The sequence below is a fragment of the Vicugna pacos genome, chromosome 10 (genome assembly GCF_048564905.1).
Source record: "Vicugna pacos chromosome 10, VicPac4, whole genome shotgun sequence".
Taxonomy (NCBI): domain Eukaryota; kingdom Metazoa; phylum Chordata; class Mammalia; order Artiodactyla; family Camelidae; genus Vicugna; species Vicugna pacos.
In genome coordinates, this window is record NC_132996.1 from 74,336,391 (window position 1) to 74,364,122 (window position 27,732).

At 66.7% G+C, this 27,732-nt stretch overlaps 1 protein-coding gene across 11 annotated transcripts in view; it reads right to left on the reverse strand.

The window, feature by feature from the left end:
- The window catches only part of BRSK2 (BR serine/threonine kinase 2), a 61,374-nt gene that overhangs the window by 1,997 nt on the left and 31,645 nt on the right, over positions 1–27,732 (reverse strand). For 2 of the 11 annotated variants that reach the window (XR_012076875.1, XR_012076874.1), the window contains exons 2-21: positions 21,562–21,656; positions 20,334–20,419; positions 17,660–17,800; positions 17,074–17,190; positions 16,378–16,411; positions 16,102–16,170; positions 15,874–16,020; positions 14,911–14,942; positions 14,456–14,620; positions 14,250–14,347; positions 14,020–14,170; positions 12,115–12,180; positions 10,182–10,242; positions 9,264–9,471; positions 8,546–8,594; positions 5,148–5,271; positions 3,538–3,718; positions 3,378–3,467; positions 3,107–3,201; positions 1,069–1,116 (exon numbers count right to left, since the gene is read on the reverse strand). Coding sequence is in view for 9 of the 11 variants with exons in the window: in XM_072970557.1 (XP_072826658.1) it covers positions 785–1,116; positions 3,378–3,467; positions 3,538–3,718; positions 5,148–5,271; positions 8,546–8,594; positions 9,264–9,471; positions 10,182–10,242; positions 12,115–12,180; positions 14,020–14,170; positions 14,250–14,347; positions 14,456–14,620; positions 14,911–14,942; positions 15,874–16,020; positions 16,102–16,170; positions 16,378–16,411; positions 17,074–17,190; positions 17,660–17,800; positions 20,334–20,419; positions 21,562–21,656 (2,246 nt within the window). In the remaining 2 variants the exon portion in view is untranslated. Of the gene's footprint in view, positions 1–187; positions 1,117–3,106; positions 3,202–3,377; positions 3,468–3,537; positions 3,719–5,147; positions 5,272–8,545; positions 8,595–9,263; positions 9,472–10,181; positions 10,243–12,114; positions 12,181–14,019; positions 14,171–14,249; positions 14,348–14,455; positions 14,621–14,910; positions 14,943–15,873; positions 16,021–16,101; positions 16,246–16,377; positions 16,412–17,073; positions 17,191–17,659; positions 17,801–20,329; positions 20,420–21,561; positions 21,657–27,732 lie in introns of those variants that run through there. The other 9 variants (XM_072970562.1, XM_072970559.1, XM_072970564.1 and 6 more) reach the window with 7 other exon arrangements.

Genomic DNA, 27,732 nt, shown 5'->3' on the forward strand with positions numbered 1-27,732 from the left:
AGAAGACAAAAGAAAAAAAAAAGAAAAGAGAGAAAAAAGGAGAAAAGGAGGAAGGGAGGGAAGAGAGAGAACAGACGAATGAACGAAGGGCCTGCGGGCGGGCGGGCGGGCAGACGGGCGGGACGGCAGCAAGCAGGGCGGGCGGAGCCCAGGCCGGTGGGGACCCCTCCCTCACCAGGCCTCCCTGAAGGCCCAGGCCCCCCCACCTCAGCCTCGGCCTCCCGGTCAGCCCTGCAGCCTCACCCGCTGGCCAGCCCCACTCTGGAGACGGAGACGTCAAGGCCAAGGCCGAGCGGGACCCTGGGCCGGCGGCCGGGAGGCTGGAGCCAGTGGGCCTGCCAAGGTCCTCCCAGGAGGCCTGGTGCCCAGCCCCTGGCCAGCCCAGGTGGCACAGCGTGGACACAGAGGTCAGCAGCAGACAGACAGATGAATGGATGGGTGGACAGGCATGGAGCTTGGGTGTGGGGGAGCTGGGGGCAGCAGCTGGAGGGGGCCCTGGTCCCAGAGACAGTCCTGATGGCAGGAGGAAGGGGCACAGATGGGGGGCTGCGCTCGCTGTCCAGGTGCACGACTAGGGGCACCTCGGCTTCACCTCCTGAACACGGCCCCCACCTGAGCCCCTCCACCAGATGCGGTGCAGAGGGCCGTGAATGCGTGGGGCCGGGCAGCTCCCCGCACCCCCTGCAGTGAACAGAGGGCCTGACACCAGCCTCCTGCCCAAGAACTGGGGCCACTCTGACCCTACGCCAGAGCCAGCACATGGGACCCCGGCTAGCCGTGGGGCTCAGGAACCCCTTCCTCCTCTGAGCCTTGGGGTCCCTCCCAGGCCTGCCCTGATCCTACCGCCAGACCTGTGGCCACCCTGGGGTTGAGTGAGCGAGGCTGCTCCTGGCAGGGGTGGGGGGCTGGGCGCCTGCGGGGCCACGGGTGTGTCCAGACCCCTCGTGTACACAGGGACCTCAGGAGAGCCCCAGGGGTGGCGGGGCAGCATCCGGCCAGGAGCAGGCTGCAGGTGAGCAGTGGGGGTGACAGGCTGGGGGGGCCCAGGTGAGCGTGAGGGGTTCTTACCACATTTTGAAAGCCTCCCCGTCATCATTTCCATACAGTTAGTGGTGTCTGGAGCACAGAACGGAGAGAGGGGGGAGGGAGATTTGTGAAAAAGGCTTCCTGCTCAGACCTCAGGCTGGTGCTGCCTGCAGCCTCTGGCCGGCCTGGGAGGGGGCGGGGCCTGGGGAGGGGACAGGGCCTGGGTGGGCAGGCCTGAGAGGGGCAGGGCCCAGAGCAGGGTAGAGCTTGGAGGAGGGCGGAGCATGGAGTGGGCAGCATCTCCGGGCAGCAACCAGAACCTAAGGACCTGGCCCTGCCCGTCCCTGCCCTGGGCCTCCCAGGCCCTCTCGCTCCTCCATCCTGCCCCGGGCTCAGGACACCTGCTGTGCAGCTAAGCAGCCCAGGGCTGTGGTCCTGGTCTACACTGTTCACCTGTGTGTCCTTACCCTGCCACTCTGACTCAGGTGGCCATGTGGCTCCTATGTGACCCGCAACTCATGGTGGCACCCCCTTCCCTGACCCTCTCCCTCCCTTTGCTGGGCCTGGGATGTTGGGGCTTGGGGTGGGGAAGGCAACAGGGCCCAGGGGCGGAGGGCTGCGCCCCCACTGCCCTCGCTGGGGCTTCTGCACGAGGGACGGGTCCTCTCAGCCGCTCCTCCCTGGGCTGGGCTGGGCGGGGCCTGTGAGTGGCCACCAGGTCCCTGGCCTGGTGCCTGAGGGGCCCCAGCTTCCAAGCCCTCCTGCAGTGGCTCTGGGACTGACCTTGCTGGACAGGACTGTCCATTGTGGGAGGAAGGGCATAGGGAAAGGCTGGCGCACAGGGAAACCCCTTGGCAAGGCCAGGGGACAGGGATGAGGGATGGGCTCGGGTCCCAGGTTGGGCTCTCCAAGTCCAGCACTCCCTGAAGGAAGGCAGGGCAGACAGGCTTGCCCAGGGCGGGCACCCAAGAACCTCCCAGGATGTGGCTTGGACACATGGCTAAAATGGGGTCCGGGCCAAAGGAGGCCCCTGCTTTGAGGTGGGCGCAGGCCTGGGAGTGGGGCCCTGGGGAAGGGCCGTGTCCACCCTGCTTACTACTGTGCCCAGGGCCTAGTGCAGTGGACGCTCACTGACAGCGGTACCTCTCAGGGTGGCACTGCCTGGCCAGGAGCAGAGAGGAACCAGGTACCGGGGCAGCGCACCAGCCCTTGGCCTGCCTCCCTGGACAAGCACTGTCCTTCCCCAGCTTCAGTTTCCCTCTGTGAGCACTGCCCTGCTCTGAGGTGGAGGCATTAAAGGCCCCTGCCCCGTGCCAGCCTGGCTCCAGGGCCAGGAGAGCCGGCCCCCTCCGTGGGGTGAGGGCCCTCCAGCCCCCCCACCGGGGGACGAGGTGCATGTTGGGACGGGGGGCAGGTGAGACACAGACAATGGAATGCAGATGGTAAGGGCAGGGGTGGACGAGCGGGGCTGGTCTGGTCTCCGGACCCCACAGAGAAGCACAGAAGGCTGGCTGCAGGGGGCGCCGAGGAGGGTCTGGGGCTGAACACCGCTCCCAGCTCCCGGACCCCAGCCCCAACACAGGCCTCAGGTGAGCGCCTGCCCTCCGTGCAGACAGGCACCGCCCGCCCTGCTAACACGCCCCACTAACACGCGGCTCATGCACCTGCCCCAGGCCTCACCCGCCCCCACACGGCTGCCGCCTGCTCCCACCAGATGCCTGTGGCCCCCAGGGCCTCAGGTCTGGGCAGCCCCGTCCCCACGTGTGCCCCCCAGGCCTAGCTGGGAAGCCCTGCCTTGACTGGGACCTTAGGACCCCTCTGTCCTGCCCATCACATGTCAGTGAGGGTGGGTGCCAGGCCCACAGTCCTGGAGAGTGCTACGCGGGGGGCCCCGAAGGCAGCAGGGCTCCCAGGCAGGACCCTGGTCACCGCTCTTCCGGAGGCTGCTTGCACTGGCCTGGGTGCTGGGCCCGTGCGGCCTGCCCGGGGCTGGGAGGTGCCCTCCTGGGGCCAGCCTGGCTCTTGGAGGAGACCTGCCCACAGCCCCTCCCTGCCCCAGTGGCGGGGCCGGACGCCTTACCTGCCAGCGTCAGAGGCTACTCTCGTAGCTGGTGGCCACCTTCTGGCCCTTAAGCCCAGCGCCCCAGCTTAGTCCTGGAGCTGGCGGGGGGGGTTCTACAGTGGACAAGAGGCGCCTTTCAGTGTGGTGTGCTGGGCCCTACCTCCCTGGGTATGCAGACTGCCGGCCGCTGCGGGGAGGGCTCTGCGCCCTGGGTCACACGCAGCCGGGCGGGGGGCGGGCACCCCCACTCACCAGCCCTCGGGGCGCCCGAGCTGAGCCCCTCCCTCACCTGACAAGTGCTGGGCGGAAGGCTGGTCGTGTGTGCTCAGCAGCTGGGTCTGAATGGTCTCCACGACCCTCTTGAAGCGGCGGCTCGGGCCTGGGGGAGACGGGGCGTTAGGCGGGCAGGGCGGCGGGAGCCTGCACCCCGGGCCTCGGCTACGGCTCACCTGACAGGAGCGTGAACGTGACAGAGTAGATGCCGTTCTCCTTCTGCGCCGCCCCGCCCTCCGTGTAGGTGATGTCCACCTGGAACTTGACTGGCTTTTGGAACACTGCCGGGCCCCCTGTCGCCTTGTACTCGGCCCGGAAGCTCGTCTGGGAGATGACACTGTGGCTGAGGCTGGGGATCTGTGGGGCGGAGGGCAGCGTGAGCGCAAAGAAGGCCGAGGAGACCCCGGAGGGGAGGGAGCCGGCCCCCGCCCCCACGACCCCTGCGGCCCCTGCGGCAGATGGATTTCCACACCAGTCCGGGGCATGGGGACAGAACGACAGCCCGAGACCAGAATTGTGAGCTGCAGGTGGGGGCAGAATGGGCCCGCGAGGGAGGAGGCCCCGAGAGCAGCAGGGAAGACCGGGGTCAGGGCCATTGCTGCGGACTGAGAAGGTGCCCCTGGAGTCAAGGCCCCTCCCCAGCTTGCTGGTCCTGGGGTCCACAACTCCAGGCTCGGGCCAAGGGCCCTCTGCAAATCTGGGGTGTGGAGCAGCGAGGGAAATGCCAGTCAAAACAAAACCTGGAGGTGGTCTTGCCTCAGAGGGGACGCCCCCAGGGCAAGGCTCTGGTGCTCAGGAGAGCAGAGCCCGGCCTCCTGGGTAGAAGGGCCAGCCTGCGTCAGGAGGCTGAGTCCACATCACAGAGGAGGAAATCTTGGGGTCCCCGGAGCTGCAAGAGGGGCCTGGGGGGCTCCAGGAGAGGCCCAGACCCGGGGCCCCAAGGAGAGCCGGCTGTGGTGGCGGGGATGGGGACTCATCGGGGCCAGATGCCCACATCCAAGCCAAGGCCCCTGCCGGGCGCAGAGCTGCCCTGGTTCCTTGAGACCTCTGGGAAGAGTGCCAGGCTGTCCACAAGGCCCTAAGGGGAACTTGGCTGCAGCCAGGGTGGCAGGGGTGGCAGAATGCACGGTGGGGCGGGGTGCATGGCGGGGCTGAGGCTGCACTGAGCCAGGAAAACCACCCCCGCAGGCCTGACCACCACAGTGTGGGGCCCGAGCTTGAGCTGTGGGGACGCCGTGAACCCCTAAGCTGTGATCCTGGGGAAGGGGGTCCAGCAAAAGGCAGGCAGCATGTAGGGTGGGGAGGGTGGGGCTCCCTGCCGTGACTCTGCAAGAGAATCTCCAGGGCTTCCCACTCCACATGCCCAGAGATACCGGCAAAGACCCACAGAACCCACCCAAGGCCCAAGCACAGCCCACCTGTGGAGAGCCACCAGCGGGTGGAGAGGGGCTGCCGGAGGCCAGTAGTGTGTGGGGTGGGCAGACGGCACACTGAGACGAGCCAGGCCCCCGGGGACAGTTTCTGAGGCCTCGGGCACGTCCGCCAGACCCAGCAGAGGCCCTTCCTCACAGCACCCTCCGCCCCTACCCCTCAGTGAGGTGTCCTCCCAGGCCCATCCCTGTCCCCGCGCCCCCTTCCAGCACAGCGCAGCCCCGTCTGGGCCGGCACGCAGCACAGCCGCTGCTGTCCACCACTGTCTCCTCAAAGCGCTAGCCCCACGGCCCAGGCCAGGGCTGCGCAGTGAGCACGCGCACAGAGCGAGTGTCCCCCATGGCCGGAGGCTCACCGACAGGAAGGCGTGGACGATGTCGGCCTTGATGGAGCTCAGCGGCTTGTCCTTGATGACCACGAAGATCTGCTCCTCCTTCTCCAGGTTGATGAAGTTCCCAAACCAGGACTTCTTGGCGAGCCTGGGGGCGGAGGGGCTGGTTATGTCAGGGAACCTCTACCCTGGCCCTGACCCTCCAGGCCCTGACTCCACAGCCCTCATGCTAATCCCACAGCCCTGGGCCTCACCCCTCCGCCTTCCCCTGCCTGCCTGGGGCTGGGCAGTGCCCACTAGACTCCCCCCAGAAGAGAAGGGAGAATGGGGGCTGGTGCCCTGCCCTTGAGTCCACCGTGAGCCCCAGCCTCACTTTTCTCATGTCTCCAGGTACTTTGCTAAGCTACACCCCTGCAGCTTCCTGGAAAAGAGTGCCCCGGCCTGGGGGCGCATGGGGAGCAGGCAGGGTGCGGGAGGGAGGTGGGACAGCACAGGCATGGACGGGAGACACGGTGCAGATGGCAGGGGCTGGGGCCTTGGATGCTACCTGCCCTTCCCACCTGGCGGGCCACCCTCCATCTGGGGACCAGTGGCCGCCGGGCTGCCAGCATCCCTGCGGCCCAGCCAAAGTCACTCTGCAGAACATGGTGGTCACTTCAAATCCTGGGGGCCCAGCCACTGTGTCCGGCAGGGCAGAGGCCATGCCCCACGGGACCCAAGGCTGGCGGCACCGTCACAGATGCCCAGGACCTCCCTTTACTCTGTCCTCTGCCGGTCTTATCACTTGCCCAGCACCTGAGGCCACACTTCTTTGAAACAGGGTCCTCCCAACAGTGCACACCAGTGCAGGAGACCCCTCTGCTGACTCCCTGGGTTCACGCCTGTGTCAGCCCCTCCCTCGGGCACGGATGAGGCCCGGCACTCGCTTCTGACCAGGAGAACGTGGGGAAGCGACGGCATCACCTCTGAGGTCAGCTCACAGAAGGCCGGAGTTCCATCTGACAAAGCTGCCTGATGCGATGGGGGTGGTGGACATGATGTGACCACGAGGCCTGCGTGGCAAGGACTCCAAATCCTGCCAGTGACCCCATGAGCTGGTGGCAGAGCCTGCCCAGCTGAGCCTCGAGACGACCACCACTGGACACTAAAGCTGGGCCTGACCCACGGAGACCGGGTGGTCAGCGTGTGCTGTTGGGAGTAGCTTGTCACGAGTGACTGCTGACTCACAGCTGGGCAGCGCCAGCGCAAACGTGGCCAGGGCCCCACTGCCACGTGTGCCAGTCCAGGCTGGACAGGGCCAGGGCCGACTGGCCGGGCCCTGCGTCTTGCTCCGGCTGGGCTGGCAGGATGAGCCATGGGGTCCAATGCCCAGCAGCGCTCTCCGGCTGGTCCTGGGGCTTGGGTGGCCGTTTCCTGCTGGGAGACTTCCCTTTTTCCTGCCCGATTCCACCAACCATCCTGCCCTCCAGGGCCCTTTCTGCTCCTGTGGCTGGAGTTGGCCTCTGTGTCTGGCCCAGGATCCCCGACAGCAGACGCAGAGACGCAGGGACACAGGTCCTTTCTGACCCCACACCGGCACGGGGCCACCTCCACTTCCTTCACATGCTGTGGGCTCTGCGGGGTGTTTGGAGCTCGGGGGCGCAGGCTGGGGAGCTCACGGATGGGGCGCCTGCCCTCTCCTCCCTCGACGAGGAGTAACAGTGGAAGCTCAGCTGTGTGCTGTGGGACGCCAGCAGTTCGGCATCTGGTGTGAGAGAAGCCTGGGTAGGCCAGGAAGGCCTGACCCGGCATCAGCTGGGCCTGTGTGGCCAAGCATTGGATGTTGCTTCTTGAGAGGAACTTTGGGGTGGGCTCCAGACTCCAAGCACAGCAGGTCTCCCTCCAAGACACGGCGGGCCCTGTCTGATCGTCTAAAGCCTTAGGGCCGGAGGCTGAGAGTTCCCGGAAGACAGAATTCTCAAGACTGCAAGGTGGAGACAGGCCCAAGTCCCGGCCTGCAGCCAGCAGATCAGACTCAGGGGTGCAGCGGCCCCCAGCTGGAAGTTCCTGCCTCCAGGACCCGCAGCCTCAGACAGGCCAGCCCCACAGTCGTGCCTGCCGGCTCCCGAACACCGCAGCCCCACACACAGGGGCTCATCCCTCTGGGGCCTTGACTGGCGGGGCTCAGGGCACGAGGGCACATTGTCTGTAGAAGCAGGCGCTGGGGGGTGCACCGCGCCCCCTGGGGCCACCCAGGTCTGCTCCTTCCCATCAGCCACACCCACTGGGGACAGGCACCAGCCAGAATCCTCAGGAAGGGGGCGAGGTCACCAAAGGACTCGAGAACCGGGAGGAGAGGCCCCAGCCACCCGCACCGTCGCACTGGGGTGCTGTCGGCAGTTTTTTAACTTTTTGGAAATACGTAACAATTACGTTACAGACGCAGTCGTGAGAGTGTCTGATGACAGCAGAAGACTGCCTGACAGGTCACCAGCGGGTCGGCAGAGGCCCCGAATCCCTGCACTCCGGGCCGGCTGCCCGCGTGCCCATGACCCTGACGCGGGGCTCCGCACCCGACACACCTGCTGTGGCTGCAGGCCCTGCGCAACCTGGACGTGGTGATGGCAGCCGGCCCACCTGCCTGCCTCTAGAGGCTGCCTGTGAGGTCACGGCGGCCCTGCCCTGCGTCTGCCCCTCTGCATTTCACTCTCACGCTTGAGGTGGGGAGAGCAGGGGGTGGGGCCTCTGCGGAGTCTTCACCCCACACACACGGAACTTGGCGTCCAGACCGTCCAGGATGGACTGCAGCCCCGTATCCTCCTCTTGCACGACAGTGAGCCAAGGGCTCGGTCTGTCCTGGCCTCAGCCAAGGCCACGTCCCCTGGACATGTGTTCCTGCCAGCCGCTCCATGCCTTTTCCTCTTCTGACACCTCCTCCCTGAACCCTCCATCCAGATGTCTGGCCACACTCTGGGCTGTGCTCGCTGCTGGGCAGCCCATCTACACCAGTGCCCCCCCCCGGCGGAGGCTGCCCCTTGCAGGCACCGCATGCCTGGCCACCAAGGGCTTCCCCCCCTCCTCCACCGTGTGGAGGCCAGGGCTCTCAGCAGATGTGGACTGTCACTCCAAGGCATGGCCATGCTGTCCCTTGCTGCCCCCAGCCCCAGGCTCCCCGCCAGTCTGTGGCTTCTGAGCAGAGCTGGGAAGAGCAGCTCCCTCCCCGCCCCACGCCCCCAGCCTGGCACTCAAGGTGGAGATGCAGGGATACCAGCACTGAGAGGGGCCCGGGGACAAGCAGATGGCCATAAAGAGAAGGACCAGAGGGCTCCATAGCCCTCCATGGATCCCCCTGGCCTAACACGTGGGAGGATCCCCCACGGCCCCCACAGTCTGCATCCAGGCACTGGGAGGGAGGTAACAGCTGACTCAACCTGGGGACTTACTCTGGGGACGACTCCGGAGTCAGGTTGGACATTTCCTCGGGCGTCGGAACTATGCACAAGGGAGGGACAGGGAGAGAAGGTGTGACCACGCCACCCTTTCCCCCCAGGGCCCCTGTACTGCAGAGCCAGGGCGCTGTCCACAGCACCCACACACAGGTCAGCCCCCGGCCCCTGGCCACAGCTGTAGCTGCAGGAGCCTCGGCCCCAGGGAGCTGTCCTGCCTCCTGGTGCTGAACTGGACCAGGCCTTCTCTGGTCTCCAGCCAGCCCTGCTATCCAGGGACAGATGACACCTGCCCCCCACGCCCCACCTGGCGGCTGTGCTGTGCGGCTGGTGGTCCCTGGTGGCCGACCAGTGCCAACTGACCCTCGGCACGCAGCACACAGGGGCAGGCTGCCCACCTCTGCCCTAGTCCTGTGGGCTTCCTGATCATCCACACCCACACCCACCCACTGGCCCTCTCTCCTCCATGGGGCCCAGGCAGCCCCACCTGAGGCGAAAGGGGAACAAGAGAGCCAGGGATCCCAAGGCCACGCCTGCCAGATGGGCATCTCGGTGCCGAGTGGGCCCCTGGCACTGCCTTATGGACACAGGATGAACCACCAAAGGGGAGCAGCAGCTCCTCCAAACCCAACCCCTCCTGCCCAGCTGGCCAGGATGGGTGGTGCTCCCCTGCAGCCCCCTCACTGCACACCTCACCACCTCCAGACACTCTCACCTTGCAGTTTCCGGCGGTGGAAGCGGGGTGACCCCAGGAAACTGTTCTTGATGGAATTGAGCCGTGTCCTCCAGGGCACCCCGCCCACACTGGGGCTGGACGGTGGCGTGGGGTTGGGCGTGCCAGCCGGGCTCTCCTTGGGCGTGTGCACGGGCGTCCCCTTGGGGGTAGGGAGGGGACTGCCCCTCGGAGAGGGGTGAGGGGTCACCTGTATGGTGGGGACAGATTTGGTGTTTGGTTCAGTCCCAGCGGGTGGGAGCCGGGCAGGGGCCGGCAGGGCAGGTGGGCCTGGGGGCAGGGCCAGCTGGGGGCTGAGGCACCCCGGGACAGGGGGCCGGGCCTGGGTGCCAGCCGGGAATGGGTTGGACTTGGTGCCCTGCAGCGGCTTGTCAGTCAGCTTGGCCTTGCTCGGCAAGGTCTGGGTCTTGGGGTTGGGCCGCGGGGCGGCCTGTGGAGGGAGGATGTGTCCGGGCCGAGAGGCGCTCCGGCAAGCTTCCGGCTCCATGGAGGTGGCTGGGGAGCAGGCCACGAAGGGGACCTCGGGGGGCGGGGGAGGCAGGACAAACTTTCTAACAGGCTACAGGGCAGGCGCAGAGGGCAGGAGGGAGAGAACCGGGGCACCCACCAGGCAGGCAGCCACAGCGCATGCCCCACCCCCCACCGCATACACACACAGCACCGGGGGACCGCAAACCAGGACCAGTGGGGGCAGGCAGGCATGGGAGGGGGAGCGTTTGCCACAAAAGAAAACAACACACGAGAAAACAAACGACAAAACAAAAAAACGTGCAGTTAGCAAGGAGCCAGAGCCCGCAGAGGAGCAGCCGCCGCCACGCGGCAGCCCAGCAGCAGGCGGGGGTCCGCCAAGCCGCCCACCCTGGTGTGCACCGGGGGCGGAGGCAGGGCAGCGTCACTCACCCGGGGGCTGCTGAGTGGGCTGGTGGAGAGGCCTGAGGAGGCACCGCTGATGGACCTAGACCTGGGGACACAGGCGTGGGGGGGGTGGCTAAGATCCGGAAGGGGTCCCAGCCTTCCCCAGGTGGGCCCTCCGAGAGGCCTGGAGCCCTGGCTGAGAGCCCCGAGGCTGACCTGGTCTGGTGCACACCTGGCCATGACCAGGGCCGTCCTGCCATCACCACCCCACCTCTCAGCAGGCCCAGAACCCACAGCCCCTTGGGGGCCCCATCAGAGCCCCCCAGTGGGTGGCTGGTGGCTCCTTCCCTGCACACAAGAGGTACCCTGTGTCCAAGGCCCCAGGCCCAGGGCAGCACAGAGGAGCCCTTAGCGAGAATCTCGGGAGCCTGGGTGAACGGAGGGATGAGGGGAGGCGGGGGCCTCCGTGCACAGACTTGCGCCCCTGCACAGGCTGCACTCCCCGCATCCCGGCTGCCCTGAGCCTGGCTGACCCCCCCCCCCCGCCACAAGGCTGAGCTGTCACGGCCCCAAGTCCTGCACCTCACACTCAGGCGTGTGGCACCTGCTGGCACCAGCTGGCACCAGCTGGCACCAGCCCAGCCCCTCCACACCCACAGCCACCCTGCCCGGCCCAGAGCTGCCCATGGCCCTCCCGTCGCTCACACCATGAGAGCCTGGGCAAGACACAGCTGGGATGGGCATCAGCAGGAGGTGGACTTTGCCCACACCTGGCCCCATTCAGCCTGCAGACCTGGGCACGGCCAGAAGGAAGGCCACTGGTCCAGTGTGCCCAGCCAAGACACACAGACAGCTGCCACCCCCTCAGGGCAGGAGCTGGACACCTCTCAGGGCAGGGCCAGGCCTGCGGGCCTCGCTCCACCACAATGCGCGGCCTCGAGAGAAAGCAAACGCCCGCTCACCCCTGGGCGCCGGCACCTGCCATCCTTAGAGGAAGGAAACCGGAGGGGTCGAGGCAGCCACAGGAGAGAAGAGGACAAAGAGTGAAGGCCGTCCGTCCACACCACCACCAGCCCACCCACCTGCCCACACTGCAGCTCAGCCCCTGGGCCACGGGGCAGAGCCGGACCCACGCTGGCCAGTCCCCAGCACCTGTGGGCTGGGGCCCCAAGGCAGTGACCCTCCAATTCCCCCGAGCCTGGTGCAGCCACGGAACAGGGTGCGGTGCAGACCCAGCTCTCAGCGTCCTCAGCCCCGCCGGCCCGCGGCCAGTACCACACCCAGAGCCAGGCCTGGGCCCAAAGCTTTCAGATGCTGCAGAGGGGCCAGTCAGTCCCAGCTGGCGCCCACCCCAGCAGCCTCGGCCGGCAGGACAGTGGCCACAAGCCAGCCATGAGCCTGCTGCCGCCACAAGGAAAGCAGAAAAGCAGCAGTGGGGGAGGGGACGAAGCTGTGTCCACGCCCTGCTGTCTAACCGAGCGGCCCCTGGACACTGACTTGCAGGAAGGGTGGTGCCAGCAGGAGGGCAGCCAGGGAGGGGCACAGAGCGAGTGGCACTCGGAGGCCGGGCCCTGAGCCGAGACTCCCCAGTGTGGGCACTCCTGTCCCTTCCTGGGGAGCCCGCAGCCATCTTGGGCCACCACCACCACTCTGGCCCTTGTGGGCAGCAGGGTAGCCTGAGGACACGGGCCAATGTGGGATGGGGGAGGGAAGGTCAGCCGGGGCACAGAGGCCCACTGACCACAGGGCAAGGGCAGACCAGGGGAGGGGCCTTACCAGCTGCAGCACAGGGGTCCCAGGGCAGGGAGAGTCTGAGTCTCCCAGCCCCACTCAGGCTGACCGCCAGCCTCACCCCAGCAGCCCCACGCCGCCTCCTGGGCCCCTCCCCCGGCTTGCTGGACGGGAGGGGCGCAGCCCTGCCGCCAGGCCCGCTGCCATCTTGGGGGCTGGGGGCGGGGTGGGTGGGCAGGGTGTATACCTGTCTTCTCTGCTGAATTGGGGGTGGGCTTCAGCGATATCCAGGCTTTTACTGAACATTGCTTTACTACAGCGGGAACAAAGCGAGAAAACAGAGTTACTGACGCAGCCCTGCCAGGCGGCCCGGGAGGCCGACCTCGCAGCTCCGAGCTGGGCACAGCCTGCCTGGCCCCAAGCCAGGGCACACACCCGTGAGGGGGGTCCGGCAGCAGAGCGCGGGGCCACTGCGCACCCTGCCCTGGTGCCCTGCTAGGCAGCATGGCCTGGCCAGGCTTTGTGGGGTGCCTGGCACCACCATCAGCCCCAGGACCCCTCCAGCCCCAGCGGGTGTGGCCTGTTGTGGCGACAAGTGGCCAAGCCAGAGAGTAAGCAGAGGCCAAGGAGCAGCAGCAGGTGGGTAAGGGCCACGAGGAGGGGCTTCCTGGTGACCTGGGGCGGTACACGCCTGACCCCATCCTGGAAGGCAGAGCAGAAGTCACGACAGGCGGCCGCCCACGCCCAGCCCTGTCCTGCCCCAGGCAGGTGGGGTGTGAGGGGTGTGGGTGGCTGATGCGGCGGGGGGCTGGTCAGCTCTCAGCCTGCCCTGTGGGTGACAGACAGGAGGCCAAGGGCAAGGCTGGGGAAAGGTGGGCTGGGAAGAGGCGACTCCCCGCCTGGACCACCGCAGGCGGCCCCGCTTCCCCGGGGCCCCACCAGGAAAGGTGCACCCGTAACAAGCAGCACCGCGGCCAGCAAGGCCCCGCCTCCGGCCCCCCTCCCCCCACCCCAGTGCTGGGGCCCATGGGCAGGGGCCACAGCTGTCTGGAGACCTGGCAGCAGGCCCCCAGAGGCTGGGACTCCAGATCAGTGGCTGAGCCAGCCTGGGTCCCTAGGGAGCGCCTGGAACCCCTGGGGTGAGGGGTGGGGTCTGTGGCCTGTGAGTTGGTCAGCCCAGTTTCATCGTGATGGTGGCCCAATGGCCCTGCAGTTACTCAGAGACCTGGCTGGCCCAGTACCCAGTACCCAGCTGACCAGGCGTGGCCAGGGCTGCTGAGACCTCAGGCCCAAGGGCTGTCCCCAGATCCCAGGGCTGTCCCCAAACTGAAGTCCCTGCCTAAGCAGCAACGCTTGGTCACACCCAGCCAGCCCTAAATCAACTGAGCCTCTGCAGGACCCGATGCCCTCCGTTCCCCCATGAGGTCCGTCTGGACAGCCCAGACCTGCTCATTACAGCCCACCCCTCAAGTGCACGTCCCTGACCCCTGCACGGCCACAGGCAGCCCACACGCGGGGCCAGCGTCAAGCAGGGACAAGCTTACTGGGCTGCTGGCTCTGAGCAGAACCTGACCTCTGCCCGGCCCGGCTCATCCACTTAGATCCAGCTCAGCTTAGCCCAGTCCTGTACAGGATAGCCTAACCCATCCCAGTTTAATCCAGGTCAACAAAGCAAAGCCCTGCCCAGCTCAGCCCAGCCCGCTTTACTCCAGTCCAGCTCAGCTCAGCCAGGCCAGCCCAGCTCAATCCAGCCCAGTCTGGTTGAGTTCAGCCCAGATCAGCCCAGCCCAGTCCAGTCCAGCCCAGTCTCTGCCAGTGCAGCTCTGTTCAGTCCAGCTCAGTATAGTCCAGCCCACCCCAGCTCAACTCTGCCCAGCCCAGCCTAGAGTTCATCCCAGATCAACCCAGTTCAGCCCAGCCCAGCCCAGCCCAGTGCAGCCCCACTCAGCTCAGCTCAGCTCAGCTCAGCACAGCCAGTGCAGCCCAAGCAGTCCAGCCCTGCCCAGAGGCCTCAGCCCAGCCCCACGGCCGGGGTGGGTGGCAGAGAAGAGCCAGGCCAGGCCAGGCCAGGCACAGCCCGGGAGAGGCGCCGGTGCTGAGCAGGCCAGGGCACCAGGGGGCGAAGCGCTGGGTCCTCCCACAAGGCACACACCTCTGGCCGTGCTGGGCCATCTCGATGGCCCGCCGCGCGGGCACCGGGGAGCCGCCGTCGGTCACGCTCAGCACCTCCATGGACTTGCGCTCGGGCCGCCGCTTGCCGTGCCGGTTCAGCATCGGGGAGTCCACACGCTTCCGGGGAGGGTCTGCGTGCAGACGGGGGTCAGGCCAGGCAGCCGGCTGGGCCCGGAGGGGCACAGGCCGGGCCACCCCCGGCCCCTGTACCTATCTCATTCCGGGGTGGCAGGTCCTCGTCCTCGTGGCTGGGGTACCTTTCTTTCCGGTCCAGGAGGAGGAAATAAATCATCTTCTCCTGGTTTTCCCTGCAGTGGGTGAGAGGCGCTGAGAAGGCTGGATGGGGGCTCCTGGAGGGCGGTGTCCCCACCCACAGCCTCCGCCAGGCCCCTGCCGCTGGCGCGGCCCACACGTACTCCTCGGACAGCAGGTCCTGCAGCAGCTTGTTGCGGTCTCGGAAGCAGCCCAGGGAGTGCATGCTGTCCAGCACATCAGGGTCCATGTCCTCCAGGCTGGGCAGCGAGCGGATCTGCACCTTGCGGGGGACAGGCTGCTCTGGCTCCGGCTCGTTCTTGCCTCCTCTGGGGGAGACAGGGCACAACGCCATGGGTCACTCACTGCTGGCCGGCCTGAGGCTCCTCCGCCCCAGCCCTTCCTGGGGCCCCTGAGTCCTGCTGCTCTCCCTGCGCCCAGCCCCTGCACACCTCCTGCGTCCTGCCTGTGCCCAGCGCAGGCCGGCCGGGGGCCCGAGGGCCCGAGGCTGGAGGCAGGCCTGCGCTGGGCCGGGCCCTCCCCTCCCGCCTTCCCTAGTAGGCCCTGCAGGCCACAGCGGCAGGCAAAGCAGGTGATGAGGGGAGGAAAAGCTACTTACATATACCATATGTGTTTCTGAATGTGCTCTAGCTACAAGGAAAGAGAAACAGGGAGTTAGTACGAGGAAGGAGCAGAGGCCACGTTAGGAGGCCAGAGGGAGCAGGAGCAGGAGCAGGAGCGCGGGGAGGGGGACAGGAAGGTGGAGAGAGGAGGGCAGGGGGAGATGGATGGAGATGGAGGAAGACAGAAGGGGGAGGGGGAGGGGGGAGGCAGACGGGTGGGTTTAGAGCAGGATAGGAAGCCAAAGAGAACAGAGGTGGGTAGGGGGATGGGGGAGGTAGGGGGTTGGATGGACAGGGGAGGGCAGCATTCCCAGAGGCTCCAGGCTAGCACCCCTGACCCTGCCTACCCCAGGTGGAAGAGAAAATGCCAACCTAGAGACAGCAGTGAGAGTGGGGGCTGCAGGCAGGGGCAGAGAGCGCAGGTCAGGGTGTGGGAGGCAGGAGCCCCCAGGGGCTCAGGGCAGAAGGCCTGAGAGGAGAGCAGGGGGCAAGCAGCCAGGAACCCGGCCCACCTGTGCGGGAGGAGCTGGGGGCAGGTGTGAGCAGGAGGCTCAGGGCCAGCCCCACTCTCCATCCTGACTTGGGGAGCCTGGTTGGGGAGGTCGGCTTCCTGAGCACCCGGCCACCCCCGCCAGCCCCGTCCTGGAGAGGCCAGCCCGGCAGCCCGGCTGCCCTTGCCCTGGGACCTGCCATCCTGGCACCAGCCATGCCCAGAGGAGGCAGAGACGGCCGGCTGGGGCTTCTTTCAGAAGTGGGGGCTTCCCTCAGACCCTTGCGCTCCCAGCCCCCGCAGCCGGTCATGAGGGTGAGAGACAGGCGTCAGTGGCGCTTGGCCAGCACGTGCGCGCGTGCGGCACACCCCCCCAGCGACCTGCACAGGTTCACTGCCGGCGCGCACACGCCCCCGTGCACACGCCCGCGCGCCCTCCGCGCGGAGGCGGCAGGGGCCGGGGACGCACCGTGAGGCGCCGCGCCGCGTCCACCTCGATCATGCCACGCAGCAGGCTCTGGCAGTCGGGCGGGATGAAGTGCGGCATGTGGAACACGCCCCGCTTCACCTTCTCCAGCAGCTGCCGCAGGTTGTCGTCGTCGAAGGGCAGCGCCCCCTGCGGGCGGGACCGGGTCACCGCGGGGGCGGACCGACGGAGCGGGGCGGGCGGGGCGGGGGGGAGGGGCGGGGCGCTCACCACCAGCAGGGCGAACAGGATCACGCCGCAGCTCCACACGTCTGCCTTGCGGCCGTCGTATTTCTCCCCCTGCGGACCGCAGTGCGGTTGGCGGGGGCGCAGGGCCGGGGTCTTCGCGGGGACCGAGGGGCCCAGGCGGAGGGTCTGGGAGGAGCCACCCCGAGGGCGGTGTCGGACTGGCGGCCAGGCGCAGGCCCGGGGGTATGCGTGCTCTGGGGCAGAGCGGCCACCCTGGACGGGCGGGGGCAGGGTGGGGACGTGGTGGGGGCTACTTACCCGGATTACCTCGGGGCAGGCGTAGTGGGGGGATCTGAAGGCAAAAGCGGCAGTCAGAGCAGGAGGCTCAGGACTGAGGGCACCTGGCAACCCGCCCCGCCCCCTGGACATCTCGCCCCGCCCCCTGGACCGGAGCAGCTGGTGACGGAGGGAGGGGTGCCCCCTGCTGTCCCCGACGTATTCCGCCTGGGATGCATGCCCCGCTGTGGGGCCCTCAGGCCCACCAGGAGGCCACAGGGCTTTGGTGCCCACTCCGCCACAACCTCACCCCCTCTGCATGCTCCTGGGGAGCATGCACTTCACTGCACTGAAGACTGTCTGCCCATCCGTCCTAGCCCAGGGAGACGGTCATCAGAGGAAGGACCGTGCTGCGTGACCCAGCGCCCCCGCCCAGGCACACCACGAGTGAATACAGCAGGAAGCTGGCACACCAGCCTCACCCCCAGGCGGGGCGGGCAGCTCCCAGGGCCTGGCCACAGCGCTGAGGGATGTTCTGGGCCAGGCGGGTCACCTGCTGCCCCCTTGCTGAACTGCACATGGCAGGCAGGCCCTGCCTCCCGCCCAGGCTGCAGGTTGCCGAGTCGGGGGCCTGGAGCTGGGGGGCCACCTGGCTGGGCATCTCGGGGCCAGGCTCTGCGCCTTGCAAGAGGCCAGCCCGTGCGGAACTGGCAACCGCCAGCCGAGGGCGCGGCTCACCCGCAGCTGGTCTCCAGCAGGCTGTCCCCCACCTGCAGCGACGCCATGCCGAAGTCCGCGATCCGGATGTTGTTCTTCTCGTCCAGCAGCAGGTTTTCTGGCTTCAGGTCCCTGTGGCTGTGAAGGAAGGCGAGATTGAGGCTCGCAGGCTGGGAGCTGCCTGGCCTCCCAAAACCCCACCCGCACAGCCCAAGGCCAATGGCAACGCAGCCTGGTGATGTCACCAGCAGCCAATCAGAGGTCTCTCACATGCTGACTAGCTGCAGGGAGGGGCAGACTCTGCTTCACTCCCTAGGTTCCCGCCCCCCTTGCTTCCCGCCTTACACCTGCTCTGGGCCCAGCCCAACCTGAGGCCCTCAGACTTAGGGGGCCCCAGGACCCCTGAAAAAGCCAAAGAGCCTTGGGTGAGCACCCAGCAGAAAGGTTTCTGATGCCCCAAAGGGGGTCAGTAGAGCATATGCTGTCCGATGGGGGGCAGGAAAGCAGGAGGGGGCAGGCACACCTGCAGGGACGGGGGGGGCGGCACCTGGAAGGGGTGGGGGACACCTGGTGGGACGGGGGTGCCTGCTGGGGGACGGGCACGCACCATATGGAGTGGCTGTGGCAGAAGTCCAGTGCTGAGATGATCTGCCGGAAGAACTTCCGGGCCTCCTTGGGGGTCAGCCTCCCCTTCTTGACAAGGTAGTCAAAGAGCTCTCCACCAGACACGTGTTCTAGCACCAGGTATCTAGGGGGATGGGCGGGCATCAGTGGGCGCGCGTGACGAGCCCAGCCCACCTCTGGGCTACCCAGCCAGGGCACCACTGGCCTGAAGCCGTGGACCACCACCCCATCTCAGTGCGATCCTCGACTATGTGGGCCACTCCGCCCCCGCCTCCAGGGCAGCGGCGCTGGAGGAGCCCTCTGGAGCCAGGGGCCCAAGATCAGGACCACATTGGGCCCCAAGGGGAGAGGGACCCCATGGTTGCTGACCCTCATGCGTGCCTGGGGTGTGGCCCTTCCAGGCCCCTCCTGGCCTGCCCAGATGGGGCTCCTGGAGCAGGGTGTATGAATCTGACACTGGGGCCCTCAGAGAGCCCTGGCCAGCAAGGCAGACCTCAAAACAGCATGGGTAGGGGGCAGGGCACAGCTGGGGCCTCAAACAGGTCCAGAGCTGGGAGAAGGGTCTAGGTGGGTGTGGCTAGATGGCCGGGTGGTGACTGCCCCTGACTTGGCTCAGCGTGGCCCGAATGGTGCAGGGGGGCTGGGGTTGGCTGTTGGAGGGGTTGGGTTCCAACAGCGCCCCAGACTCCATGTGCCCATGCCAAGCAGCCCACGTGGCAGGGAGGAGCAGCCGGCTAGTCCAGCCTCCAGAGGCATCATGTGACCAGGCGGGGGTCCAGGGACCAAGGACCCACAGGGCTACTGCGCAGGGCTGTGGGGTGAGGGGTGGGGGAGACAGGACAGGGAGGTTGAGGGCAGGAAGGTGTCCAGGCTCTGGCTGGGGTAACAGGCTGTGCGGGTCCCCACACCCCTCTGAAGCTACCAAATGAGAAGTGGAGTGTGTCCAAGCTGAGCCTCCTCATGTGGCGCCTGAGGGGGCTGGTTTCTGGGGTGAGGTGGGGGGTGGTCCAAGACACATGGACACTGATGCCTGGAGGGCCAAGCACAGTCCCTGAGGAGCCGCTGCTGGGAGCTGTGAGGGGGTGGTCCTGGTGGGCTGCGGTGGCGTGGGGAGGGAAAGTGGGTGAGAGGGGATGAGGCTGTGGGCCTTGGGGACAGAAGAGGAGAGACTGGCTGTCTTTGGAGCTGGTCTTGCAGGAATAGAGGGACCAGTAGGGATGGAGGCAGCCCCTGGGGCACAAGGTACCAGTCTGCAGGGAAGAGGAGGGGTGGGGTTGGGGGAGAAAGGGGCTGGAGACATGGGGTGGGGGCACTGGGTGGGATTTGAGCCCTCAGTGCCAGAGGCCCTAACCTTGTTCCTCAGTCTCCAGGCTCCCTGGGCCGCCTCAGGACTTGGGACGCCTGGGAGGGCCTTGAGCCCAGCAGGACCTAGCTGGCTGCCTGTCCACCCTCCTATCCAGCATCTCGCTCCTGTCCCAGGCCCCTCCGTGCTTCCTGCCTCCACCTCAGGTGAGCCCCCAGTCAGGCCAGCCGGGGTTGGGGGGCCTGTCCCTCATCCTGATCCTGATGGTGGCCGAGTTTCTCCAGCTCAGCAGTGCCAGAGGCCCAGGGACCGCCACCTGCCTCCCACCCCCTCCCCAGGCCTGTGGTGACTGCTGTCCCTGCTCCTCTCAGGGCCCCCTGATGCAGGGCAGCTCTCGGCGCCCCGTCTGTAGATAAACACTCAGCATTTGCCGTTCATGCACTGGGTCCCTGGCTGGCGCAGGGATGACAGAGGAGGAAGGGGAGGCTAGGAGCCCTGCCCCCACCTCCTCTGCCCAGAACAGTGCTGCCTGCGGAGACTGAGGATGGCCACTTGGGGCCGCCAGTCTGCCTGTGTCCAGTGCCCAGTCAGGGCTGGGCTCGAGGCCTTGAGGGGCCCCTGGAGCAGTGGGCCTGAGGGGGTCATGCCAGGCCAGCCCTGCTGCCCCCTCACACTCCCTCACTCAGTCCACGTCTCCAGGGAGCACACTGGTGGGGCCTCTCCCTGAGGGCCATGGCACAGCAGGCCCTTCCTACAGTCACACAGTAGTGGAAGAGCTGTCTCCTGCGCTGACCCTGGGAGTGGCCACTGCCCACACCCAAAGGTGAGCTTGCTGAGGTCATTCAGCTGGGGGCATGGGGATGGAGCAGGATTTCCACTCAGGTCTGCCCACGCTGAGATTTCTGCCAGCCTTGGTGGCCGAGCTGGTGACAGAAGGTCGGCCACACCAACGGCAGGACAGCAGGCTGGGGTGAGAGGTGGTCAGCTGGCCTGCATTCCCCACGCCTGCAGGCGAGCAGATGGGGGCTCCAGGGGAGCGGGGGGTGGTCCAAGGAAGCCCTGACAGAGTAGGGGTTTCCCGAGGCTCACTGGGACGCAAGACAGGGCAGGGAGAGCTGTTCCTGCCCCGTAACCCCTGCCCCCAGCGCCTCCAGGAGGCTCTATCCCCACTTTGGTGGCTCAAGCAGGTGGCTCTGAGAGTCCCCGCCCAGCTGGCTGTGGGTCTGGTCACGGAGCAGTGTGCCAAGGCCTGGGGCCAGTCCTCCAGCCCACTCCTGGATGGCTCCCTCCTTGGCCCCAGCCCAAGGCCCCGTGCCCTGTGGCCCCCCGGCTCTCCGGACCCAGTAATACCTACAAATATTTTTTGTTTTCGTAGACGTCGTGCAGCTTTAGAACGTGTGGGTGCTCGATGAGCTTCAGGATGGCGATCTCTCGCTCCACCTGCAGGAGAGGGAGTGCAGTCGTGGCAGGGCCGGGCTCATCCCTGCCAGGCACCATCCACCACTCTCCTGGGCCATGTGGGGCCAGGCCATGGGGGCCACAGACACAGCACACCCGCTGCCCTCAGGATGCTGCATGGGCCCGTGCGGGCAGCACTGGGCTTTGGAGCAGGCCAGCCTAGCACTGGGGTCTCCACCCCTCCATCACACAGGGCAGGGATACCCCCCTGCCTCTCCACTGGCTGCGCCTGGTTCCTGCCAGCCCTTCAAGGGGCTGGACCCCAGTTACACCCCAAGGTCCCCTCCACTGAGCTCCCATCTCCCCACTCAGGTATCTCGTGGGCATCTTAAATTTGGCGCCCAAATTAACAGGTGAGACTCAGCCCCTCTGCCCCACTCTGGCTAAGGCAGGGTGGGAATCTGCCTGTCTGCCACCAGTGCTGCCCCTCCATCCAGGTGACCACCACCTTCCCTTACAACCAGCCCATCGTGGGTCCCCCGAGCGTCCCCAATCAGGCCCCCTAAGTCCCCCCCTGCCCCCACCAGCCGGTGGGGTCCTCACTGATATCACTACCCATCACCAGCCCCCACCAGTCTCCACCCTCCTGGTTTCTTGTCCCCATATGCCTGGAGGGCAAGGCAGAGCCAAGTCTGCTCCCCACTAGCTGGCTTAGAGTGGACAGACATCTGAACAGAGGAGTGCAGACAGATGGGGAACCCAAGGCCTGGGCAGTCCCCTCCCCACTGAGCATCTGGACCGCTGCCCAGGAGTCCTCCAAGTCAGTCCTTAAAGGGGACCAGACCCCACCAGGGCTGGAGAGGGAGGGGGGAGGGAGGGGGATGGGAAGGAGGAGAGGCTGCAAGGCCTCCTGGGACCGAGCCCTTCCTCTCCCTGCTCAGAGGCAGAGGGCTGGTCCTGATTCACCTGGGCTGTGCCCCAGGCTGGGAACAGCAGGACCCCAGGGCTGGCTTTCCTGCCGCTTTCTGCCCCGAGCGTAGGCCCGCCCTGCTGCCCTCGGCCCCGCCCACAGACCCAACCCACTGTCCTTGGCCCCGCCCATATTCCCGCCCCGCGGCTCTCGGTCACGCCCCAAGCCCGCCCCGCTGCTCTCGGCCCCGCCCACAGGCCCGCTCGCGGCTCACCTTCATCAGGACAGACTCGCTGAGCTTCTCCCGGTTGACAATCTTGACGGCCACCTTCTGGCACGTGACACAGTGAATCCCCAGCTTCACGAGGCCTGGGGGCGAGAGAGGGGCCCTCAGACCCGTCCGGGCCACAGCCCAGGCCCTGACCCGCCCACACCCAACCCAGGCCCCTCGCTCGGCGTCAGGACCCAGCACCCCCTGACCCCGCCCAGCCAGTCTTGAGCCAGACCCCATGGCCACCGTCTGCCCTCCCATGCTCTTCGATCACTGCCCAGAAGCTGTATCCGACGTCACTTTGCCCCACACCACATCTCCCGCGGGATCAGCCCTCTGCCGCCTCCTCCAGCCCTTGCTCCTAGGCCAGTGACACCTAGTGTCCCTTCCCCAGATGTTCAGCTGCAGCCCTGGCACCCTCAGCAGGTCTAGGGCCACACCCTGCCGGGCCCCTCAAGATCTCACACGGCGCCCCCACCCCATACCTCAGCCTCTGCTGTCCTGCCACCTGCACCCGTCACCCTCCTTTTGGCTTGCTGACCCTTAGACAGAGGTGCCCCCATGCCTGTGTCCAGCTCACTGCTCTCCCCAGGACACCAGGACAGGCCCAAGGCCACTCGCTGGGCAGCTGCAACCCTGCGGCCCTCCTCCCCAGACCCCCCGCAGGACAGGATGCTACCTGCGGTCACCACCACACTTCAGGGCCCCGGGGTCCTGGTCGCTGCCCCTGGCCACGTGCGCACAGCTGGGCGCCTCCCCTGCCCCCGGCTGGGATGCTGCCAGAGCCTCAGGAGCGCCTCTTCCAACCTAGCCCACCCGCCACCAGCTGCCCTCCACCCTGCGCCAGACCCTCCATGGCCGATATGCCCTGCACCCGCTTCCAGCACCTGGGCCCTACCCTGATGCTCTCTGAGGTGACCTGTGCTCCCCGACGGGCATGGAGGTGAGTGCCGTGGCTGGAGCTGTGTCCAGCACTGGGGGGCTGGGACATAGCCCCTTGTAGGCCAACCTGCTCACCACAGCACTGCAGCTTCTCTGGGTTTTGAGGGTTTTGAGGGGCATGGATCGCAGGACGCCCACTCTGTCTCATTCACGCTCTGCCAACCCTGTCATTGCTGCTTTAACTGCAACCTTGACAGCGTCTCATGGTCACTGACCACTGCTGTGGGGCTGATTCTTACCCGTCTACAGAACCTTTTGCTTTATATGGGAAATGAGTTTTTTGCTACATACACTGAAAACATGTTCCCAGGGGGCCACGCATCTCTGTGTCTGGCCGTCCGTCTGAGTGCCTCACAAGTTCAGCCCCACCTCCTCCCCAGCACTGCCTGTCCTCAGCTCAACCAGGGCCCCTCAGCAGCCCTGCAGCCCTGCAGCCGCAGCATCACCCTGTGGGCCAGTGAGCTCACCAGTGTGCCCCCAGGGGCAAGAGAGGGACGAGGGCTAGGGGCCAGGCCTGGTGGAAGCCGGAAGCCCCGGGCTCCGGGAAGGACAGAGGCGCTGCAGGTGAGCCCACTGCATCCCGTCTTCTGCCGGGGAAGGGCTGCGGGCTCCTGGGGCCTCTTGCCAGCTGCCTCTGATCTGGCGCACAAGCCCTATGATTCCAGGTCAGGGGGAGAGCAGAGAAGGCCCGGGGAGCTGCACCAGCACCTGTAACTCAGAGCGGAGGCACGGGGACTTCACAGCCTCCAGAACAGCTGGCACCAACCCTGCCCTCCGACACGAGGTGGGTCTTGGCCCAGACGCAGACGCCAGCAGGGGCAGCGCAGCATTGAAGGCAGACTTCTGTCGGGTGAGCCCCGCAGACAACTGAGGCCACAAGGAAAAGAGGACCAGCACCAATGGGTGGCAAAGCCACTCCCTGGGGCACGAGCTCCTGCAGGTCCCCACCACGCAGGACAGACGCCGGACCAGCCGCAAACAGAACAGGCGGGAGCTCCCAGGGAGACACCGACGGCCCAGAAGCGCCCCACGGGTGAGCCTCATGACTCAGTGCACATGCCGCACACCGGTGAATACACACCCTTGCAAGCATGTCCTCGGGGGGCGGGAGCCACAGTGTGTGGGGAGAAATGTGGTCCTGCTTCCAGAAGGAAAGGAAGTGAGCCTCCAACAGACAGGACTGAACAGCGACGCAGGTGACTCTTGGGCAATTAAATGGCTGCTGTCACTGCCACCGATAATCATGACAGCCAAACTGCAGACTGCGCCCCGGGGGCCGTGTGACGTGGGGGACTGTTACCACCATCACTTCGCATACGAGGAAGCTTGGTGGCTCCATGAACCAGCTGGTGCACAGCCGCTCAGAAAGCCCCAGAGGACAGAGAAGCAGGGGAGGAGGTGCCCTGGACGAGCCACGTGCCGTCAGGCATGAGCCCACCACAGCCAGCTGCCTGCAGGCCTGTGCGCTGGGGCCCTGGCCACAGCGCACAGCAGGGGGGCAGGGGCTGCTCTGGGCCTCGTCCTAGAGCCCTGGTGGCTCCCTCTCAGCCTTCGTCTTCCTCTGCTTGCTGCCGCTGTCCCTGAAAGTCCTCTGCCCACGGACTCCTACACACCCCTCAAAGCCCAGCATGGAGGTACCCCTCCTTGGTGAAGCTTCCCTACCGCCCTGGGTGTGCTGGGGTGGGAAGTTCGGGTTCCAGTCCCACCTGGAGTCCCTGGAGGCAGGGAGTGGAGAGCAGGCCCTCGGGAGCCCTCCTGCTGGGGAGCCCCACGGCCTCCCTAATCACCCTGCCCTTCGAACACTCAGGCTCATTTTCCAATTGTGATTTTACCTCTAATTATTGTCTTCACAGCAAATATAGGCACACATCAAGAGAAGGGAAGTATACAGTGTCACAGATAATTGCAGGGGGAGCAGAGCCAGTCCCGCCCAGGCAACGGGAGCCAGAGGGCACTGAGCCCACTCAGGGGCGCCCCACTGCACCCCAGGCTCAGGCATAAGCACGCGGCTCCTCAGCGTGGAGCGGCCCCTTACCAGGAACTGGTACCTGAGAGCAGACCCTGCACCCGGCCCCAGGCGCCCAAGGAGTGTGCAACCCTTCCCCTACCTGCCCCCTTCCCCTACCTGGGCTGCGGGGAGGGCTCCCTCCAGCACCCGTGCCCCTCCGCCAGTGGCTGGGCCGCCAGAGAGCTGGTAGGCAGGGGGCTCCCGGGCTCAGCTCAGCAGCTCTCTGCAGGCAGTGCCCAGCCCTCCTGCCTGCCTTCAAACCTATGGCACCAGTGTGGTCGGAGGAAGGAGGCCAGAGCTGCCAGGCAGCCTAGGAGTGGTGGGGAAGGGGAGGGTGGAGACTTGCAGGCCTGCAGGGCTCCCAGCACGAGAGGTGGCCTGAGAGGGCTGTGGGGCCAGAGTTGGGGGCGGTGGTCCTGGGCAGATGCCACACACCCCGGCTCTCTTGTCGTTCTCCTCTGGGAAAGACCTGCTGGAGGGCTCTGCACCCTGGGGCTGCCAGCTCGGAGCAGTGGGCACCACTCTGTGGGGAGCCCCGAGAGGGGGCCTGGGACCCCATGACTCAGACTGCCGCTGGGGCAGGACAGGGTGGCCAGGGAGGAGTGGCAGGGCAGGGGACCCTCTCCGCCAGGGCTCCAGCCCCAGAGCTCAGCAGGGCAGTGGAGACTGAAGGGTGGTGGGTGGTGGGGCAGCGGGGGACACCCCTCCCTAGAGACACAGTGGGGTCACTGCCTCAGACTGCACTCCAGCCACCAGCGCTGTTTCCCTCCCCGAATACCGAGCTTCTGGCCTCTCAGGGTAGCCCAGCCGAGGCCCGCTGCCCCCAGCCTCACGTGTGGGGACCCAGGGTACCCCCGCCGCCATCTGCTCTGAGCCCTTCAGTCTCGTGGACGGCAGCTCAGCCCCCCAGGGGGTCCACCCTCCATCCTTCGTCCTGAGCTCACAGCCGCCCCGAGGCCTGTCTCCAGGTGTCAGGCCACCGCACGCAGCCTCCCTCAAGCATGCTTGGGAAGGTCCTGCCTGTAGGGCCCCTGCCCTTTTGCCTGTGGCCATTGGGTCATGAGCCCCCTAGCTGGCCCCTCAGCATCCCAAGCCCAGCCCACGCCACCCCGTGAGCGTCCTGCGCACCCAGGCCTTCTCCCATGGCCCCTCACATGGCTGCTACGGGGGGGTGGGACCAGAGAGGTCCTGCTCCTGTCAGTGACATTCTTCTGTCGGTTTCCATCTCGGATGCCACCCTGACACACACTCCCAGCCCATACGCTGTCCACACTGTCCGAGCCCCTGGATGGTGGAGGCACTGTGACCACCCTCCCAGGAGGGAGGCATCTTATGGGCCGGCGCCTCCCCAAGAGCAGAATTAGGGTGCAGCTCCTACACTTCTGGCCCCTGAAGATGGCCCGAGGGTCCCCAACAGCCCTGGGCCTTCCCCTCAAACCCAGCTGCCCTTCAACAAGCTGGGAGAAGCTTCTCAAGGCCTGGGGGCCACACTTAGCAGGTGTCTGGTGGGAGGGCTTCTGGGTCTGTGACCCCTCCACCAACCCCCTCCACTTAGACATCTTCTTTCTCTGAGGCTGACCTGTATCCCACCCCCAGAGGAGAAGGCTCAAGTTGGACCAAGTGACATCACAGCAAAGTGACCTCAAGCCTCCCCCGGCAGGGGTGTCTCAGGGCTTCAGTCCCAGCACCGCCAGCCAGCACTCAGCGGCTGCGTCCTCAGCCCCGTCCACTACGTGCCGGCCAGGGAGCCACCGCGGATGGGAACCCAGGGCTCAAGAGGGGCGCACACGCCATTGCACATACACCGCACACAGGTCCCGTGTGTGGCCACCCTAGCCGGTGCCCCCACGCCGCTGACCAGCCTTGTAACCTCAGCAACACAGGCCCCACGGGCAGAGCCTGGGGCCTGGGTCTGTCCGCTGGCACCCTGCTGGCAGAGCCCCGTGAAGCAATGCGCTCGCTAAGGGTGCACACAACTCCAACAGGGCAAACCAAAGGGAGGGAAGCCATTTAAATCACCAGATCTACATCATGCTGCCACCATGAGCACCCCTCCCTGGGGAGTGGAGGCAGCTGAGGGAAGAGAGACGGCCCCCCAGGGCTGGGGCTACCGGGAGCATGGAGGAAGTCTGGGCCCCTGCTCACACCTGACTCGGCCTGCCCCTCCACCGCCCCCCCACCGCCGCGGCCCCCTGCACAGTGCCCTGGGGCTCCACCAGGGGAGAAGGACCTGCCCCAGCCCGTCCCCTGGCCGAGCCCTGCGTTCTCCCTCCCCAGCCGCGCGCCTGGGCCCTTCCTCGTGCAGTCAGCCCTCCAGAGCCCAGAGTTCCCGCCTTCAGGCGAGACTGTGCTTCCTCCTCCCCCGTCTCCATCCGGCCCACGCGTCAGCTTCAGGCGTCAGGGCAGGCTCCCTCCTGCCCGCCCCACCCCTGGGATCACAGGCCTCAGGGCCCACCTTGCGGACCCCTCTGGCTGCTGCCACGTGTCCCTGGAAGAGGGTGAAAGTTCAGAGAAAAGATAGGAGTCAGCTTGTGTCCCGCAAGGCCAGCCCAGAGGACGTGGGTCGGGAGCGGTCACGAGGCTCTGGGGGAGGGGGAGGGGCACCAGTGCCGACACACAGCACCGTGGCTCCGGGGAGGGGGCGGGGAGGGCACGGGAGGTGTTCTGTGAACTAGAACCCTGAGTGCCGCTGCTCGGCGCTGACTGCAGCGACGCAGGGCAGCTGCTGTCCGTGGTGCTGACAGCACCGGTGCCATGGTACAGGGCCTGGCCTCCGACTATCCCAGGCCTTTGGGAGACAGGGACAGGGACAGGGACACACCTGCTCACTGGAAGCCCCCCGTCAGCGTGCTCACATCAGCCTCCCTGCGTGCAGCGCGCTGGGGGCCGCAGACCCGACCACGGCACCCTCTACAGGTTGGGGGGGTTGGCTGGATGCGCCAGAGCCCCAGCTCTGAGTCACCTGACAGCTCCACCCGCCCCGCAGGCTCCTGCTGAGCCAGGAGGAGGAGCAGGGCAGCTGCCCAGACCCCTCCCCGGGCCCCTCTCAGCTCCACAGGAGACACCAGCATTCAGCCACTGATGCCCGCAGGGCCACTCCGAGGGTCACTGACGCCTGGGGTGGGCGAGTGACCCTCCTCCCTCACCAGTAACCTCTGTGGAGCATATGGCCAGCTCCCCAGGGCCACAAGCACAGCTAACAGTGACCCACTTTCCACCACCTC